This window comes from Littorina saxatilis, linkage group LG2 (genome assembly GCF_037325665.1).
Source record: "Littorina saxatilis isolate snail1 linkage group LG2, US_GU_Lsax_2.0, whole genome shotgun sequence".
In the NCBI taxonomy this organism is placed as follows: Eukaryota; Metazoa; Mollusca; class Gastropoda; order Littorinimorpha; family Littorinidae; genus Littorina; species Littorina saxatilis.
Window position 1 is genome coordinate 68,844,226 of NC_090246.1, and position 20,000 is coordinate 68,864,225.

A 20,000-nucleotide genomic window follows, 5' to 3' on the forward strand; every position below is an offset into this window, starting at 1 on the left:
TATGGGGACGTAACCTGTTATGTTTCCTTTTAATCGCAGTTCTGTTTCTCTCTTGTGATCAACATGACAAGCCGTATGTGTTTGAGTGTGTGTGTGCTCGTGCTCTCAACTAAAACAGAAGTCAAACTAGCAATCGTTAAAAACCCAGTCCGTTCGAGAAGCAATGTTATGCTCATTTATTATCATTCTAGTGCCCTTTATGGCTATGTGACCAATCAAGACTGATTCTAGGTGACCTGTTAAATGTTATAACGTTCAAGGCGGGACCCTTTTTGTATAACGCATTAAAAATCACCACGACAAAATAAAAATTAATATAAAAAACATCAGGGTGAATTGTTCTACTGAATGTCACTTTTTGACATTTTTCTCATGCAATCTACTGTGTAAAATGTGCTAAAAAGCAAATTCTGTCGGTGGGAGGGAAATAGAATGGCAAGTAAGTTTAATACTGAGTAAAGGGAAGCAACTCTTTTTGGTGCTGTCAGTAGCAGACTACACCTATGTGCTTTTGGCAACATGGCAAACAAACCTGCCATCAATCAAGAAGATCTAAAAAAAACCTATACGCATTAAAATTCATGTCTCCCAACACCCCCTCTGGCCTTTTGAACAAGGTTCAGTTTGATGTCCGGTTTTATTTTTATAGACGGGGCCTGGAAAACTTTGAAAAAATGACGAAAGACACCTTCGAAGTAAAGATGGATCAAACAACAGGGAAACAATACGTAATCAAACGGTTTGATGAACTTACCAAGAATCACAGAGCTGGAGACGAAGAACTTGTGACTGGAGTCATGCCAGAGACTGGGGACAGCAGCTGTCCAGTCAGTGTACAGCTACAACAAGTACCTGTCTCTGCTAAATCCAAAGTGTGAGCATCTTTGGCAATTCCCTGTCAACACGTTCCATGGAGATGACGAAACATGGTATGACAGCAGACCCATGGGCGTCCACACTATGAAGAAGTGAGCTGTGTCAATTGTCGCAGATATAGATCTACACAAACCACAGCGTGCGAGCGACGGGTGCAACACTACTCGCAGACAAGAACTTCAGTCCAATTGACATTATCAGTGTCACCGGTCACAAAACTGTTAGATCTAACTCCCTGCAACCGTACCAAAAACATCCACCGCCAAAAAACTAGAGATGTCAGCAGCTATGTCGTCCCAGCTCACATAGAATAGGCAGTTGGCACTGCTCCCAAGTCATACTTCGCGGGGAGAACCAGCCAAAACTTCGACGGGAAGCAGAATCGAACGCGGTCGTCTCGTTGCATCGGCGACTGTCGCAAGCCAGCAGACGATCCGACAGGACGTGGAACTCAGCAACGACGAGGTAGCAGCTCTTTTCGACCCGGAATACGAACCTGCCATGCCTCCAACGAGACCAAATCCGCCAATGTTCCATCACTGTGACCTCTCGCATGCAACGATCAACATTCAATTCCACCGACATTTAACCGCATTCAACTGCGCATGCGCAACACAAATGTGCAACATTTGAGATGGCTCTTCCGAGAACTGTCCGTTCCAATTTCGGACTTTCTGTTTGTTAGCATTTTCGAGTCTGTGTTCTGGTTTTTTGTTGTTGTTGAGTGTTTTTATGATACTATGCACAGAAAAGAAGGGACACATTGTGAATTAAACTTTTTGGGAAAGATTACTTGAAAGCTGAAAGTGTGCTGGATGTTTGTTTTGTTTGCTCTGTTTACCTTGTAACCAACCAAGCCAAAATGGCGACACTTTACTTGCAGGGTCGCTTCGGGTATTATGTTTGTTACCACGCACGGATAATAAAACCGTTTTTACTAATATGCTGACTGTTAGCAAATGATAACAAGACATGTCTCGAAAACGCTATCAAAATTCGCCTAAAGGCTCATTTTGATATCTTTTTTCTCGACATGTCTTGTTATCATTTGCTAACAGTCAGCATATTAGAAATAACTCATAATGTGAAGTTACAGTGTTCCTGGTACACACGTTCTTGTCGGTACATCATCGACTACGACTGTTCTCTGGACAAGCTGTTCGATGCAATTTGCGAGTTTTTCTAGCTATTAATCTGTGGTGCAGTAGGCCCTTATAGACGATGAAGGTGTCCAAGATCTCAGGAGATGCGTAACCACTAGGTATTCAGTCAAATATGTGTAAAAGGCTTTCAGCTGACGGGAACAACCAAGCCACCATTATGCACCGACTTGACATAGATCAACAGACGTGCCTTTAGAATAATGTATGTGCAGAGGTGCCTCATCTGAACAGACAACTAAAGCTTGATGTTTCCGCCACACGTTGTCTTTTGGATCTTCGTGGGATATACAGTTTACAATACTCGTGATTTTGTATATGGCTTGTATTTCAGTCAAGACCCAGCGGGAATATTCATCCGCTGGGTCTTGACTGAAATACAAGCCATATAAAAAACCACTCGTGTTGTAACCTCTATACATATATATATATATATATATATATATATATATATATATATATATATATATATAACATCAGAAATTGTCAAAGAAACAATTGAAAGTCAACAGAGACTTTCTTCCGAGATTTGTTAAAATCTCTTAGCAGAGAAAGAGAGAGAGAAAATTATATATATATACTCTATTCACACGATCGTTGCAGCTTCTGTTATTCAGCCTAGTCTGTTTGTTGTAGTTACAAATAAAAAGACAACAAAAATACTGTACTCACGTGTGAACGAAGAAGATAAACAAGAAAAGGCGCGACGTTTCAATCCTATGTTCTTCTTCAGGCAAACACACAAAACAGGACAAAGAAGAAGACAGACAATAGAACAGGAAGAAGAACGACAGTTGTAACGATTCACAGTTTCAGTTTTATAGTTACAAATGTTTCTATAAGACCAGGATTCACCCGCCTCAGTGAGAAAAATAACAGTGTTTAACTTCTTTCCATCAGGCTGACGGAATAACTAATGTCCATATCGCCTTACGTGAAAATTGAATACAACAATATCAGTTTATACTGTCGTTTGTGCTGTCCAAGGTGTGGCGACCACCAAGGGGATGTGTGATGCCCATCACTCCCTCTCTGGTGTGGAAGACAGCCGCAACGGTGCGACTGTGATTGTGCTAGCCCACGAACTAGGCCACAGGTATGCGAGAAGATAAAATAAGATCCTGTTTTGCCCTGTTCAGAAGAGTGTGTGTGTGTGTGTGTGTGTGTGTGTGTGTGTGTGTGTGTGTGTGTGTGTGTGTGTGTGTGCGTGCGTTAATACGTGAATGCGTGCGTGCCTGTGTGCGTGAATGCGTGCGTGCCTGCGTGCTCGCGTTCGTGCGTGTGTGTGTGTGTGTGTGTGTGTGTGTGTGTGTGTGTGTGTGTGTGTGTGTGTTAATATGGTTAGCGCATCGGACTGCGGGCCGGGAGATCGTGGTTCGAAACCCATAAGGGGAGCGTGGTTTTTTCGGGCCTCGGTCGACTCCAACCCAGAGTGGACGTGCTATAGTTCCAAAGTGTGTGTGTGTTAATATGGTTAGCGCATCGGACTGCGGGCCGGGAGATCGTGGTTCGAAACCCATAAGGGGAGCGTGGTTTTTTCGGGCCTCGGTCGACTCCAACCCAGAGTGGACGTGCTATAGTTCCAATGGGAAGGCTGGGATCACACCGTCGAGTGGCATTCACTTCACAAATGCGATTGTGAGGGTGCCCAGGTGTCTGACCAACACGGGTTGACTCAGAAAGCGCAAAATTAAAACTTGTCTCGGCTCATGTGACCCTTCCTGCTCAGGGCTCTCATGGTGACCTTGGTCTCAGATGTCCTGTTCCAGCCATCCCTGAATTATCTGCTGCCAGCCTTCAACGTGTGATGCTCCGGGGGAGGGGGGGGGGGGTGTCGACGGAAGGACACAGTGGCGATCTGCTCTCTGAGGAGACGCTCAATCAGTCTGGCTCCGCAACTTAACAGTCAATGTCATCAATAGGGGACTTAGTGGGTAGCGGTATGCGTCCGTAAGCTCGGAACAGGACCAATACTGAACACCGTCGAAGTGACTCAGCAGCAGTGCTGTGTCATCTTCCGAGAGTAGCCTACCGCAGCGGCCTGACATCCTTCCCTGGAGTGTCTGTAAATTCACAAATGCGATTGTGAGGGTGCCCAGGTGTCTCACCAACACTGGGTGACTCAGAAAACGCAAAAATAAAACATTAATTCGACAAGTCTGGTGGCGGAACGAAGTTCAGGGGTGGATATTGCAGTGAGTGCTGGGACGGGGCGGCGTGAGAGCTTACTGGGAGAAGGAACAAGCGTCGGGACAAGCAAGAAAAGAGAGGATGAATACAAAAAACAAAAACAATTTTTTTTTTCTTGCTTGTCCCGACGCTTGTTCCTTCTCCCAGTCGAATTAATGTTTATATATATATATATATATATATATATGTCGTGCCGAATTCACGTAATTGCCGATTCCGCGTAATGGGCAACATTTTTGCCCATTTCGCGTAATCGGCAAAACGCTGCCCAATACGTGAAATCGGCAGCGTTTTGCCGAAATCGCGTAAACGCCTCTAAAACTTGCCTATTTCGCGAATTCGGCAGCCGATTACGCGGAATGGGCAGCCGATTACGCGTAGTGGGCAAGTTGCCCATTACGCGAAATCGGCAATAGCAAGTTAAGTGTGCGTACGTGCGTGTGTGTGTGTGTGTGTGTGTGTGGTCGATCTCTCTCTCTCTCTCTCTCTCTCTCTCTCTCTCTCTCTCTCTCTCTCTCTCTCTCTCTCTCTCTCTCTCTCTCTCTCTCTCTCTCCCATTGTGCGGCTGCGTGTATGTTTGACAAAGATTGTCTGCGCAAGAAAGCCGTCGTAAAACGGTTCCTGACACGGGCTCAGAGAGCTAACAAGCAAAATTATGAGGTATGCAGGGAAGAATATGTACAGGAATGCAAAGAGTACAAGGAATTGTTGTATAGAAAGAAACTTGATTTTGATTTAGAAAGACTTGCCAAGTTGAAAAATTCCATAAAAGACCCAAAAGTGTTTTGGCAAACAATTCGGTCATTGAACCCAAAGAAAGCAATCTTCCATGGCATCTCAAGTGAACAGTGGTACGAACATTTTTATGAGGTTTTTAACACCGTTGATTTTGTGTCTGGAGTTGAAAAGGATACCGATGAAGTTGAGGAGGAAGTAGTTGATGAATTATTTAGCGAAAACATTTAAAAGCAAGAAGTGATTGACAGTATCCGTAATTTAAAAGTAGGAAAGAGTGCTGGGCCAGATATAATTGTGAGCCAAATGTTGAAGCATGCCAATGAAACAGTATTGGACTTTCTTGTTGATCTGTTCAACATGTTGTTTGACACGGGAACTTTTCCTGAAGAGTGGTCAAGATCAATTATCATACCAATTCATAAGAAAGGAGACGTGAATGTACCGGATAATTACCGTGGCATAGCCTTGACCAGTGTTGTAAGCAAGGTTTATACACACATTCTCAACAAGAGATTGACGAAGTGGACTGAGAAAGAGGAAAAAATAATTAAAGAACAAGCCGGCTTCAGGTCAAGTTACAGTACTGTTGATCATATTTTTTCGTTATATGGCATTGTTCAGAAGCATTTATTAAAGAATACTAAACTGTACATAGCTTTTGTAGATTTTAAGAAGGCATTTGACTCTGTGAACAGGAATGCATTATGGGAGGTTTTGAGGAAAAGTGGTGTAAACGGGAAAATGTATAAGGCCCTAACAGCCGTTTACACATCAGTGAAAGCATGTGTGCGTGACCGATGTAATTATTCTGATTATTTTGAATGCCCAAGAGGGGTGAAACAATGATGTTTATTGAGCCCTTTGATGTTCTCCTTCTTTATTAATGAACTGGCAACAGAAGTGTCCTGTGAGGGAAGACATGGTATACAGTTGATACCTGGTGCGACGGAGATATTCTTGCTACTTTTCGCTGACGATGTTGTTTTGATGTCTAATTCTGTCATAAGGTTTACAAAACCAACTGAACAATTTAAAAAGAGAAGCAGATCGCCTGTGCTTATCATTTAACTTGGATAAAACTGATGTCATGGTGTTCCGTATGGGAGGCCACCTTGCAGCTCATGAGAAATGGTCATGTTGTTTACTACAAAACTGAGTGTAAATGTTGCTTTGAGTGAGATGTCCAGAAAGGGAAAGAAAGCAGTCATTGAGACACAGTCACTGCCACCCGAAAAACAGCAAATGTAAAATCAAATAAAAATTACTACCAAACTGCATGTCAGCCAAGCTATAACCTGTGTTTGTGGTACTGAAAGATGAAAATAGCAGCTTAACTTGTATTTTTGAGAAGCGGTTTTTTTCTCACAATTATGCGTAATTCTTCATGTTCATCTATTTGTTCATCTTTTCCTATTATCGTTCTCTTGTTTCGAAAATAAATATTTGCTTCGTTTGCATCACTAGTATACTGTGTGTGTGTGTGTGTGTGTGTGTGTGTGTGTGTGTGTGTGTGTGTGTGTGTGTGTGTGTGTGTTTGTGTGTGTGTGTGTTTGTGAGTGTGTGTGCGTGCGTGCTAAAAAGTATATTATCACAGTCTTGGTCAGTATCGACGACAACACACACACACACACACACATACACACACACACACACACACACACACACACACACACACACACACACACACACACACACACACACAAACATACACACTAAACTCACTATTTGCCGATTTCGCGTTATGGGCAACTTGCCTATTACGCGTAATCGGTTGCCCATTCCGCGTAATCGGCTGCTGAATTCGCGAAATAGGCAAGTTTTAGAGGCGTTTACGCGATTTCGGCAAAACGCTGCCGATTTCACGTATTGGGCAGCGTTTTGCCGATTACGCGAAATGGGCAAAAATGTTGCCCATTACGCGGAATCGGCAATTACGTGAATTCGGCACGACATGTATATATATATATATATATATATATATATATATATATATATATATATATATATATATATATATATATATATATATATATATATATATATATATATATATATATATATGTGTGTTAATAGGTGTGTGTGTGTGTGTGTGTGTGTGTGTGTGTGTGTGTGTGTGTGTGTGTGTGTGTGTGTGTGTGTGTGTTAACATGCTCTGTAAGCGAAGTTTGCTTTGTTTTATTCAATTATTTGATTGCTGATCATGGCTTGTGACTTGTGGTCCATGCAGTCTTGGTGCTGCGCACGACGGAAGTAACAATGCGTGCAACAGTACTTCATCGCACATAATGAACGCGGCCACTGGTAAAGGTTCCACAAAAATCTTCCAGTACTCGCATTGCTCCAAAAAATACATCAAAGACTTTTTGAAGTCTCTAAAAGAGTAAGTGTTAAATGAATGCGCTTGCTCTCGTCATAGAGTAAGATTGTGTGTAACGTTATCTCGCTTTGTATCACTTCTCAAGAACAATGTTTTGCCGTCGCAAATGCTAAGGTGAGATATTTTCAAACGGGGTTTCACCTAATTTGAAATGTATTTTATGCACACAAAAATGTATAGCTGGATACGATGGCTTTCTTTATCAGTTGAATAGGCTCGAGATGATTCGGATCTTATTCTCAGTTTTTTCAAAACAAAACCACTTTTTTTCCAGACCATTGTTTTGAATTCCATTATTGTAGAATATATTTTGATTCAGTTATCTTTAATAACATTTGTAAGAATTTAAAGAAATTAATGCGCTTCGTTGTTAATGTTGTTGTCTTTCAACATGATTTTATATAGGTTACACACTCCAAGTTCTAAATATCGTGCATATTTTCCCTGGGGTCGATTTTCAGGTATTACCGAGGGAAAATATGCACGATATTTAGGACGAGGTGTGTAAGCTTTTTATCCCATTACTCCGAAGTTTTCATCAAAAAACACCACTTTTTGACACAAACTCTGCGAGTGCTTGTCTTCTGCTGGCCAAACCTTCAGCGACCGCAAATCGTGTCATCAAATTCATGTGCGAAACGAGAAACGAGTCCCCTTTTTGGTAAACGCGCCATAAAACGTCTGGTTTTGTATTTAGTCATCAATACTGCTTGGGAAAACGAAGTACAGAGATTGCGCAGTTCAATGCATTTGAAACTGTGCAGTTACCAGCCGGTTTTGGTCGGTGACCCAAGTCGGTTGTCAGAGGCATTCGCCAAAAAGACTGCGAGTGTGTGATTTTACAATCGATGAGGATGATTGCTGAATTTGTGCTTATTCGAGCTGTTGTGCTTCAGTGTTCAAATTTGGATTACTTACTTCTTCAATCGTCATTTAGGTGCGCCTTACTAGTTACTTTGATGTCTGGCTTTCAGTCTTAGGCCAGTAATTAGTTAATTATCTGTACTGTACTGCAGTAAGCTTAGTTTTGTTCTGCTGGTCTATTCAATGTAGGTCAAAACTTGTAAATGTATCTGCCTGCATGACCTGAACCTAGACACCGTTGTTTACTTTAAAATTGAAAAATAACACACGCAAGATCCGACCTTCTTCGCCACCTTTTATTTTAAGACCGTATCTCCAACTTTGTAAGTGGCAATGTCCATGTTGCTGGTCAACTTGATCAGCAAGAGATCTGCAGCAGACGACAGATGGGACAGCCTTGTTCTGTTGAACCAGATTTAGCAATCAATGCTCTAAAAGCGATAGCAAATGAACAACACTGTAAGTATACTGTTTTAGTTTAATTTTTATTTCGTCGCTCAGGATTTTGAATCAGGATTTTGTTGTCGGGATTGATCTAAGCGGTTGCCTGTGAAGAGTACTAGAAGTGTGCGCCTTGAATCACTGTCTGTCTGTCTGTCTGTCTGTCTGTCTGTCTGTCTGTCTGTCTCTCTCTCTCTCTCTCTCTCTCTCTCTCTCTCTCTCTCTCTCTCTCTCTCTCACCGCTTCGGCCAACTCATAATCTTCACTCAGCTCTTTTCACCCCAGCAGATTATGTGTATTCTTTGTTGTTTTCTTTATTTCTTCAATGTTAAAAATGTATGTAGATCGTTAGCTAAACGTGAATTCGACTTTTATACCGCAGAATATTTCAATCGTTTTGCTAAAGAAAGTAGTCTCCGAGTTAACGATAAATATGCAGATGACCTCTGTAAATTATTCAATTGTACTCTGAGATCAAAGACAATGACCAATGACAGGTGAGATCGAGACGCGGTTGTGATGGATTATCCATAATGGTTGTGATGGATTATCCAGAATAATCACCTCCTCAGCTAACGGAGACAAAGAGGCAGGTCATGGGATAAATCCGTATATGAATTGGAACAAAGAACACTGAACGCATGTCGCCTGCATCTTTTGTTTTGAAAAAAGGAAAGAGGAAAATTTAAGAGACTCTTCTCAAAAGAAACTCAAAAACGAAGAGTGAAATATGGTCTTCACATGGTCAATGCTTACGTGATATCCATGTGTTTGCTTGTTTGTTTGTTTGTTTGTTTGTTTGTTTAATTTTGTTTACGTGTTCGTTGCAAGGTTGAAATCATCGAAGAAGGGCAAATCGCATCCTTTATAGCATCATACACTACATGGCTTTGTATTATTTTATGTATCTGAATAAAATATTGTTTAACCTTCGCCGGGTTATCGACTACACACGGAAGACATCGTGGGGCCGTGCGGACCCATGCTTCTCAAAGAAGGACAAATATGCCTACCCTTCCGTAGACCCATGCTTTCCAAAGAAGCAAAAACGGGCATCCCCTTCCGTAGGCGCCGTGGTTAAATTTCCGCGAGAAGTAATTACATTAAATCATTAATGTAATTATTACCGTGCGGACTAAAGCTTCTCAAAAAAGGAAAAACGTGACCCTTTTGTAGACGTCGTGAGGTCGTGTGGACCCACATTGTTATGTATGAATGTCGCTCCACGCGACTTGCTTATTAGGGGAAAGGCCCTAATTACCGGACGGGCGCCTAATAACGGACACGCGATATCTCAGAAATGGTAGGTCACAACAAAAAATGTTTGCGCGAAACGATTCAGTGATATCCCCTTACACTTCGCACCAAAATAACATGGCGACTGAACGCACGCATTCTGCACGGTAAGTGGTTTTCAGTTTTTCGCACTCTCACTGTAATTTTAGACATTTGTAAACTAAGTGCAGCAAGAAGTTACGACTTTCTAAGATGAATTGATTGGTTGAAGTAGATAGTATATACACTCTATTAGTAAATACCATGCAATACGACGTATTAAATGAACAAATTTTTCAACAGCTGCATTGTAATTCCAACTAGTGGGGTTTTCCAAATACCGTCCACCACGTGCGCCCAAATAACGGACTATGTAATATGTGTAAAAAATATAGGTCCCTGGTAATATGTAATAAATATGTGTGTGTGTGTGTGTGTGTGTGTGTGTGTGTGTGTGTGTGTGTGTGTGTGTGTGTGTGTGTGTGTGTGTGTGTGTGTGTGTGTGTGTGTGTAGTTGAACGTGCGGTTAATTTGCTTGACTAAAAATAACGCATAACCCTCTCGAGAGAAAAAGATACATATCTTCATAAAAACTTGCTTTTTGACTGACAAAAGTTGCAAGAACCAACATAATAATTAAATGTAAAAATACATGAACGTTCACGAAAAAGAAAACGGTTGCAATTGTTAATTAAAACATGGTTTCAGCCCCTTTTGTTACTCTATTAAGCAGCGAATTTCGTGTCCGGATTTTGGTGACCCCCTGTCCGGATTTAGGCAGTAGGTTTCTCAAAACCGGACAATTTGCCGAAAAATTCAAACCTTAATACATTTTAAAGTATAACAGATTTTTTCTATTTTTTTCAACATGAAGATAAAGGTAGGTTAGATCTACAATAATCCGTTTTCAAAATTGCGCTATGTTATATAGTTTGTGAGAAAAATGGGTTTAACCTTAAGTGTCCGTTAATTGGGGCCTTTCCCCTAACTCCAAAATTAAACAGATCGTAGAAAATGATGTTTAGAGCCAATACCTGAAGGTTTGTGACTTCTCTCCCTAGTTTTTATGTAAGTTCCTTCAGTTTGAGAAACATGGGTCTGCACGGCCCCACGATGTCTTCTGTGTGTAGTCTAATTTTGACCTTTCTTTTTTTAATTACTTCTCGCTGAAATGTAATGTTCCTTTAGGACATAAGAGCTTTTTAGGTGCCTGAGGCATTCTGAAAATCTCATTAAAAAAATTCCAACTGGTTTAAGAGATATTTGCAATTAAACACCCTTCTGGGTCCACACGGACCCACGCCGACCGGCGAAGGTTAAACCAATCGCATTAATATGCGGCAATTTGACCATTCTTAACTAATATGTTTCGCAGAAAAGAAGGAGGTAGTTGTCTTTTGGACACAAAGACAGACACAACGAAGATCAATGCAAAACAGCTTGGAGAACTATATGATCCCGATATGGTATGCAGAATGACGCTTGGGAACCAATCCTATTTTGGCAGGGTAAGTGTAATCGAGTCCGATTTAATCCGTGCGTATGGTTTTTGCTCAGCTCATGCAGCTTCGTTGACAAGTTTTTGAGCACCGTTGAGATATGAATGTCGGCAGATGGGATCAAGACATATCTTTCCACTTTGACCACACAGTACAAATCAACAGTCTGTCTGCTTTCAATGCCGAGCATACATTGTTTTGTTGAAATAATGCTGCAGTTTTAGACAGGTATACGTATGTTACGCGTGACTGTTCTGAAAAGTGACTATTACATGATTGTTCTGAAAGTCTACTATTTATTTCATCGTAATCATGTAAGCCCTCATACGTGATTGTTCTGAAAGCTTACTAATTTACATGATTGTTCTGAAACTCTACTAAAGGTAAACTTGCTTTACCCGTGAAATGTTGTCAGATATAGAACAATATGAAGTTGGAGGGGGTATATATATATACTGGATTTACTTTGTCCATCTGTCTGTGTGTATGGAACAATATTTTGATACAATGATACTAAATCTTAAGTGATATTGATATTTATACCCCAGCCCAATGAAGTTGGAGGGGGTATACTGGATTCACTTTGTCCGTCTGTCTGTGTGTATGTCTGTACGTAAATGGAACAATATTTTGATACAATGATACTAAATGATATCCCCGCCCAATGAATACAAACTCAACAAGTAATACGTTTTATACATTGAACATGTCTTCTTTATTGTTCTCAACTCAAAATTTCAATTAAATGTTCAAAGACAAAAAATATTAATAATCTTCAAAAATGTAATGATTCTTCTTGAGTATTCCCAACTCAAAACTCCAATTACAGGTATTAAAGGGATACATAGACATTTTTGATTTTTCCTCCTTGCCATGCTATCTGGCTAGGTCACCAAAATGGATCGAAAGGCATGGCAAAGAGGGAAAATGGAAGCTACTTTTTAGCCCTTTAAAGACGAAAGGCACAACAAATAATTTTCACAAATGAAACTTTATCTTTTATTTTTATGAACTTAAAATTCAAGTGAAGAGGGGATGAGAGACGTGAGGAGAAGGCCAGGGTTGCGATATGGGTGGGGAGTCTGGGCTATAAAGTTCTTGCACGCGAGACCATATATTTTGTGTGTGTGTGTGTGTGGGGGGGGGGGTATTTTGTTTATCAACTGTCTCTCTCTCTCTCTCTCTCTCTCTCTCTCTCTCTCTCTCTCTCTCTCTCTCTCTCTCTCTCTCTCTCTCATATTGACCATATCTAAATGGTCAATATTCACAAGATGGTGTTCTAAATTGCGGAGTTCCTCAGGGGTCCATTCTTGGCCCACTTTTATTTAGTATCTTCATAAACGACCTACCTTTGCATATTACGAATAAAAATGTATCTTGTGAGCTTTTTGCTGATGATAGCTCTCTTCACTCATCGTCCAAAAAAATAGTTCAAGTGGAGGCTGACCTTCAGCAGGGAATCAACGACGTTGAACAGTGGTGTAGTAACAACAAAATGACCCTGCATCCCAAAAAATCCAGCAGTATGGTAGTCACATCTAGACAGAAACATCAGAGAGCGCCCCTTCTCCTCAACTTAAAACTGCACTCAGATCCTATAGAACAGGTTTCATCACACAGAGTACTAGGAATTGAAGTTGACCAGGAGCTTAGGTGGAACATACACGTTAAGAATATCTGTAAAAAGCTGTCAAGCAATCTCCATCTCTTATCTAAACTAAAACCCTTTGTAGACAAGGAGGGACTGAAAATGTTTTACGTGGCACACTGTCTATCATATATTAATTATGCCTCCACTGTATGGTGCGGTGCCAGTGAAAATATAATGAAAAAACTAAACTCCTTGCACAGAAGAGGTGCTAAGCTTATTGTAACCAATCCTTATCTGTCCACGTCAGAAAAGTTGAAGGTAGCCAATATTCTTCCACTTCAACAGCAGCTTGATTACAACATCTTAATTCTAATGTACAAGGCGCTCAATGAGCTGGCCCCACCATACCTAAATGCATTCTTGACTAAAGCTTCCGAGCGCTATGTGTCAAACAAATCTATATATATATTACCAAGGACTCGCATAGATCTATACAAAACTAGCTTTGCTTTTGTGGGACCTTCACTGTGGAACTCTCTTCCTTCGAATGTACAAACGTGCCGTTCATTGAACGCATTCAAAACCTCCCTCAGGAAACACATACTGAGGTCTTCATAAGTTACGCTGCCGGTATTGTAGCTAGCTTTGTTAATTATAATTATTTTATTACTCTGAAATATTGACTGCTGCATGCCTACATAATGCTAAATCTACCTGTCTTGGTAGGCTCACTGTGTGCTTGTTGAATGGCACTTAGTTGTGTGTATATTATTATTAGTATTATATGTGTTCCTCCTTGTGCGTCTGCGTGTGAATGCGCAAGTGTGATTGCGTAATTAATGTTCCATTCTGTAATTGCTTTATTGATGTTCCATTCGTGTATTTTCTACTACTTTTCTCATTTATTATTACTGTATGTTTGATGTTTCTATGATTCTAGTCGGGCGCACGCGTGAATATGTGTTTGTGTGAATGTAAAGGGCACATTGTAAGATTAAGCCTATGGCCTAAAATGTCTACCCTTTATGTGAATAAAATGTTCTAAGTCTAAGTCTAAGTTTCTCTCTCTCTCTCTTCCTCTCTTCCTCTCTCGCTCTCTCTCGCTCTCTCTCTCTCTCTCTCTCTCTCTCTCTCTCTCTCTCTCTCTCTCTCTCTGTGAATATTTTTGTCATCATAAATGTAAAAAAAGACATGTTTGCCCCCACCCCCCCCCCCCCCCCACCCCAGGACCAGCTGTCCACCCCAACCCCCCGTTTCCGACGCCAGTTCACTGAGTACATACGCACACACACACCACACATACACACACATGAAAGCTAAATTTATTAGCACATCTCTGTTTTCAGTTACACTTTTTTTGTATCACACAGCAACCAGCAGAACTTTTTATATGAATTATTCAAATGGTTTGATAAAGTGTCAATTGATATGAATTAACCTCCCCCACCCCCTTCACCTAAAAAAAAGGGAGTGGAGAGACGGATCAACTCAAACACACACAAACACGCATTATGAAGCTGTCTCGGACACAGAAAAAAACACCAAAAAAACCCACGAAGACACAAAGTATACATATTGCTCCATATCTGACAACATTTCACGGGTGAAGCAAGTTTACCTTTAGTAGAGTTTCAGAACAATCATGTAAATTAGTAAGCTTTCAGAACAATCACGTATGAGGGCTTACATGATTACGATGAAATAAATAGTAGACTTTCAGAACAATCATGTAATATAGTCACTTTTCAGAACAATCACGCGTAACATACGTACGTGTCAGTAAAGATTTGGATTCAGCCAAAGTTAATTAAATTAAACCAAATTTAAAATAAATGTGTTCAAGAGAAAGGGCGCTCTTATCCCACATAAAAGTCACGGTGTGTATGGGTATGTCTGTCTGTCTGTCTGTCTGTCTGTCTGTCTGTTTGTCTGTCTGTCCGCCCGTCTGCCTGTATGTCTGTCTGTCCGTCCGTCCGTCCGTCCGTCCGTCTGTCCGTCTGTCTGTCTGTCTGTCTGTCCGTCTGTCTGTCTGTCCGTCCGTCCGTATGTCTGTCTGTCTGTCTGTCCGTCTGTCCGTATGTCTGTCTGCCTGTCTATCTGCCTGCCTCTCTGCCTGTCTGTCTGTCTGTCTGTCTGTCTGTCTGAGTTTTAGTGCCTTTGTGTGTTCCAGACCCTCTATAATCCTAAGGAGTACGCACAAGTATGCACTGCAATTTGGTGCAAACACGCTGATGGAACGTTTTCTAGCGTTGTAGCCACCGATGGTTTTCCTTGTGGAAGAGGCAAGGTGGGCGATTTTTTTTTATTCTGCATCACTTTATTGCTTACATTAGTATTATTTTGTTGTCTGTATTTTATGTACACCTTATAGCCGACGTTTGTTCAAAAGTGTTGACTCTTGTTATGTGACAAATACCTGGAAGGGAGTGGTTGAGGGGTGTTTTGATTCCTTAACTTCCATAGTCTATCTGCTTCAGTTTTTACGTTGTTCTGTTACAGCTGTAAGTGTATGTGTATGTAAATGTGACATTATGTAAATCTGACATTATTGAAGGTATTATCTCACCGTTGTAATTTAATATCATGGACCAAGGTGCCTATAATTTAACGATAAAATAAAACTAATTTAATGATACAATATTTTGTTTGTTTATTTGTTGCTTAACGTCCAGCCGACTACGCAGAGCCATATCAGGACGAAATGATACAATATGAACTGTATACAGAAAATAGTACAACAAAAACACGAAATATATATTGCTCTGTTGCTGTCTTTAGAAATGCTCTCTGGGTCTTTGCTTGGAAGCACCGAGCGTTCTTCCCAATGCCTCAGGTAAGACACCTTATTTTGATGCCAGGTTTATTTTTCATTAAACCCAACAGAAAGCCTTATGTTCGTATACATTTTACTTTGCCTTTAAAACTTCTTACATTATGAGATTTGCAATGAATCCTTGAGATAAGTATTCTTCGATGGAGCTTGCATTTCAGTCAGAAGCACTGACACAAATGACCTCATCCTCATCTTCTTGTTGATATCATTGTTGTTGTTGTTGTTGCTACTGCTGTTGCTGCTGCTGCTGCTGCTGTTGTCGTTGTTGTTGTCTTGTTGTTGTTGTCTTGTTGATGTTGTTTTTTTTAAAGTCATTTTCCTTTTAGACACGTGTCCCTTTGGAGATTCTCCTTCCAACGCTGATATTAAAAATGGGAAGAGCTGCCAGCAGTTAGTGACAACCAAAAATTCAAGCCCATGTTACCAGACATCTGCATCTAAGGCATGTTGTGCATCTTGCGAAGCTGCTGACACAGGAAATGAAGGTACTGCAACAAAGTATTCTACGTTTTTTGTATGTTTGACCAAACTGTGTCCCAGATCGAGGCAGTCATTGTTCTGCGAAACCGCGCAAGGGTCATATTTAGGTCAAAAGTCAAAGAACATTTACGAACGTATGTATCGATCCACAACCACTTTAGTTAGACATCTTTAGTTTACGATTGAATGGACTCATATATATATATACGCTCTTGAAACGGATATAATATTAGCCTACGACAACGTCATATAACTTACAGCCATATCGGAAAGACACAATGTCATTACAATAATTCAAGTAGAAACAGATCATTACAACAAACGTGAACAAGGGATTTACACTAATTAAAAAAATAGGTACTGTGATTGTGATTGATCGGACATATACCAAATTCAACTATCCTCGTTCATGGGATTCTTGGCAGGTTATCATATTCACATTTCTGTATCATCAAGTCAATCCGATAGTTTTCTCTACAAATGTTTATACTTGTTTTACCATATTCTGAAAATATAACAGACAAAACATTAGCAAAATATTAGCGACGTCAATTTTTGGGTTCAACCGCTGTCGTTTGTTATGTCACCTGGCTCAAAAGAAGGGAAATCCAATGTTCAGTCGATACATTTTGTGATAATCTGTGTTTTTCAGTGTACCATTAATTCCAGATATTGTTTCTTTTATTCAAAAAGAAAAAGCTTCTTTGGTAGCATGATACATCTGTTATTTTACTACAGAATGCAAGTACGGAGACAAGGGTTCATTCTGCATTACGTTCCCAGCTGCAGGATGTTACGTGAACTCCGAGGCATGCTGCAGTACCTGCAAAAAACAGGAGACAGATGACCCTGGTAAGCAATATTTGCATCAGTTAAGTTCTGTTGTGAATTAACGATTCACCCTTTTATGTCAAAACTAGTGCCTGGTGTTAACTTTCAAAGTAACCCCATGTCAAAAGCACGGAACATATTAATCAAGATGTTTAAACCGGAGACATAGCCTCCAAGCCTTCAAAACTCTTACTGTACTGCCAGTCAAAAAACAAACACAAAACACAATAACATCAACTCGAAATTAATGCGTGCGTTCGCAGTACCTTGCTTTGAAGCTTTGGATTTTAGGGTTAATTATACCATAAGAAAGGCCTAATTCAACAGAGTATGCAGTAGCCAGTCTTCTTCTTCTTCTTCGTACGACGGTTGTGTCAGACTCGGAATCTGGAGGATGCCATGAACATGGACGTTCTTTCCAGGTCCTCCAGTGCTCCCCACATTTTGGTCCTCAGATCTGTTTGGTCAGGCCATGTCTGGATCCGCAGTTTTTATAGCTATCTATCTTTTTTTGTAAGAGCGTCAACAATCCCTCAAGGTTCTTTTCTGGGGCATCTGCTCTTCTCCTCGTACCTCAACGATCTTAGCTTACGTGTCAGAGAAAAATAGGACATATTAGCAGATTATACAACTAATCATACTAGTCACACCAATTAAGAACAAGTGTGTACGTCATTTTAGTGTGAATGATCTCCTAACATGGCCAGAATATGATCACGTGACTGTGTCTTCACCCGAAAAAGACAAATTGCATGTTGATCACTTCACGAAAAAAACGACAGAATAGCAATAATAAAGATTGGATAAAAATGTGTCTTGGGCTTTCCATGTTAAATCCTCATGTAAACTGAAGTCCAAGAAAATGTACCAATTTAACAGAATAAAATGATTTTTTTAATCAACACTTCAAGAAAGGATTTTGTCATGCAATTCAAACACTAATCAATTTCTGTTCAACGATCTAGGATTCTGTCAATGCTAACATATTTAGGCCAATGTTGAGTTTCCATACACGAGCTCTCAATTTTGTTGAAGCAAATCAGCACAGTTCATAAGGATTATAAACACATACAACCCTCCATCTCCATGATACATTTTTTGTTAAACAAAGCTCAACGTGTGCACAAAGTCATCTCAGGATCTGGCTCGCGGACCTTGATCGGACAGTTTAAAAAAAATGTAGGTGCAGGAACTTAAACGTGCCGCTACCAAGGAGAGATATTTTTAAATCATGTTTGCAATACTCTGGCAGTGTTCTCTTGAATTCCATCTCAGAATGTCTTCACTCTTATTTGAACAAAAAAACGTTGATACAACAAATCTCTATTCGTTTGATGCGTTTATAGATCGGACTCCATAATAAAGTAGTAGGAGGTGGTAAAGGAAGATTTCGCTTCAGGCTATTCTCTGTGTAATATATGATGCCCTCTCAAGATGTTGATTATGTTGACTTACAAGCGTACAAAAGTTAAGATCCGTGTGTGTGTGAATGTGTGCGTGTGTGTGTGGGGGGGCGTGTGTGTGAGTGTGTGTGTGTGTGTGTGTGTGTGTGTGTGTGTGTGTGTGTGTGTGTGCGTATGTTTGTGTGTGCGTATGTTTGTGTTTGCGTATGTTGGTGTGTTTGTGTGTTTGTGTGTTTGCGTGTGCGTGTGCGTGTGCGCGCGCGTGTGTGTGTGTGTGTGTGTGTGTGTGTGTGTGTGCGTGTTGTTGATGCTTTTGTTAATTTATTTTGTATGGTTTTGTATTTGGAGGGGGGGGGGGGGCGGGATGCACTTACTCTTTATGAAGAGAAACAAAGGTTTACTGTAGCTTAATCCCTCATTTGGTGAGGGATAGATGCAAAGAAAAATACGTGTGGATGCGTCATACTTACTACGTTGCCTTAAAACATAAATAATGATGTGAGTTCATTTAATTTAGGGCTAGTGTTAACATTGTTGGCAAACACACACACACACACACACACACACACACACACACACACACACACACACACACACACACACACGCACGCACGCACGCACGCACGCACGTACACACGCACACACACATACACACACACACACACACACACACACACACACACACACACACACACACACACACACACACACTTATAGATTACATCACACGAAAAAATTGAAAGAGTGCTTTATTGGAATTGTATTCAAACTTCACTCAAGTCGTTGACGAAATCGTTGCCGTAAAATCCATGGAAGTTGACTAACAGCCCAAACAAAATAAGATAATATAACTATACACTGAGAGGGCAAGACCAGCAGCGAAGTGCAAGTTTATCACCTTGCCGCATAGAGAGTTGATCAGAGCTCGCTCCATATTGTTTACACATGTAATCAGATCGTCAAATGATTTTAAAATGGCCAAAAATAACACGAACTCCTTATTTGGAAGTTTAAAATAGTTCCATGGGCAAGGAAATCACAGAAAGCACAACATATGCATACACATTATTACATGAACTATTATTTATTTCCTTGCAAATCATGTTCAGGGTTCAGATTTCTTGTCCCTTCAGTTCAGGCTGCTGAGTACACACAACACCCGTGTTTATTTTGAATCTGCATATTTACAATGAAAAATAATGTTGTGGAACTCAGTAATACCGTCAATTAAACACTATATTCCTCATTAGCTTCACAAGTGTTAAATCAATGGTTGTCTCTCTGTGTGCAGACTGCAAGTATGGAGACAAGCTAGATACCAGTGAGTGCACACAACAAATGAAAAAATCAAAAAGATTTTGTGAAAATAATCGCCCAGTCTGTTGCAAATCTTGCAAAGCAAAGTAGCTCTAAAGGCTGTGAGTAAAACTAGACATGGTGAT

General features: G+C 40.5%; 1 protein-coding gene across 2 annotated transcripts in view; it reads left to right on the forward strand.

Annotated features, from left to right (window-relative positions):
- Positions 1 to 20,000, forward strand: part of LOC138959597 (A disintegrin and metalloproteinase with thrombospondin motifs 18-like) — a 30,184-nt gene that overhangs the window by 9,341 nt on the left and 843 nt on the right. Inside the window, exons 7-14 of one of the 2 annotated variants that reach the window (XM_070331150.1) lie at positions 3,024 to 3,132; positions 7,192 to 7,344; positions 11,297 to 11,429; positions 15,182 to 15,298; positions 15,790 to 15,844; positions 16,171 to 16,329; positions 17,063 to 17,176; positions 19,850 to 20,000. The exon at positions 19,850 to 20,000 is cut by the window's right edge and continues 843 nt beyond it. In XM_070331150.1, the coding sequence (XP_070187251.1) occupies positions 3,024 to 3,132; positions 7,192 to 7,344; positions 11,297 to 11,429; positions 15,182 to 15,298; positions 15,790 to 15,844; positions 16,171 to 16,329; positions 17,063 to 17,176; positions 19,850 to 19,965 (956 nt within the window). In that variant the 3' untranslated portion in view covers positions 19,966 to 20,000. The remainder of the gene's footprint in view (positions 1 to 3,023; positions 3,133 to 7,191; positions 7,345 to 11,296; positions 11,430 to 15,181; positions 15,299 to 15,789; positions 15,845 to 16,170; positions 16,330 to 17,062; positions 17,177 to 19,849) is intronic. The other variant, XM_070331151.1, reaches the window with a different exon arrangement.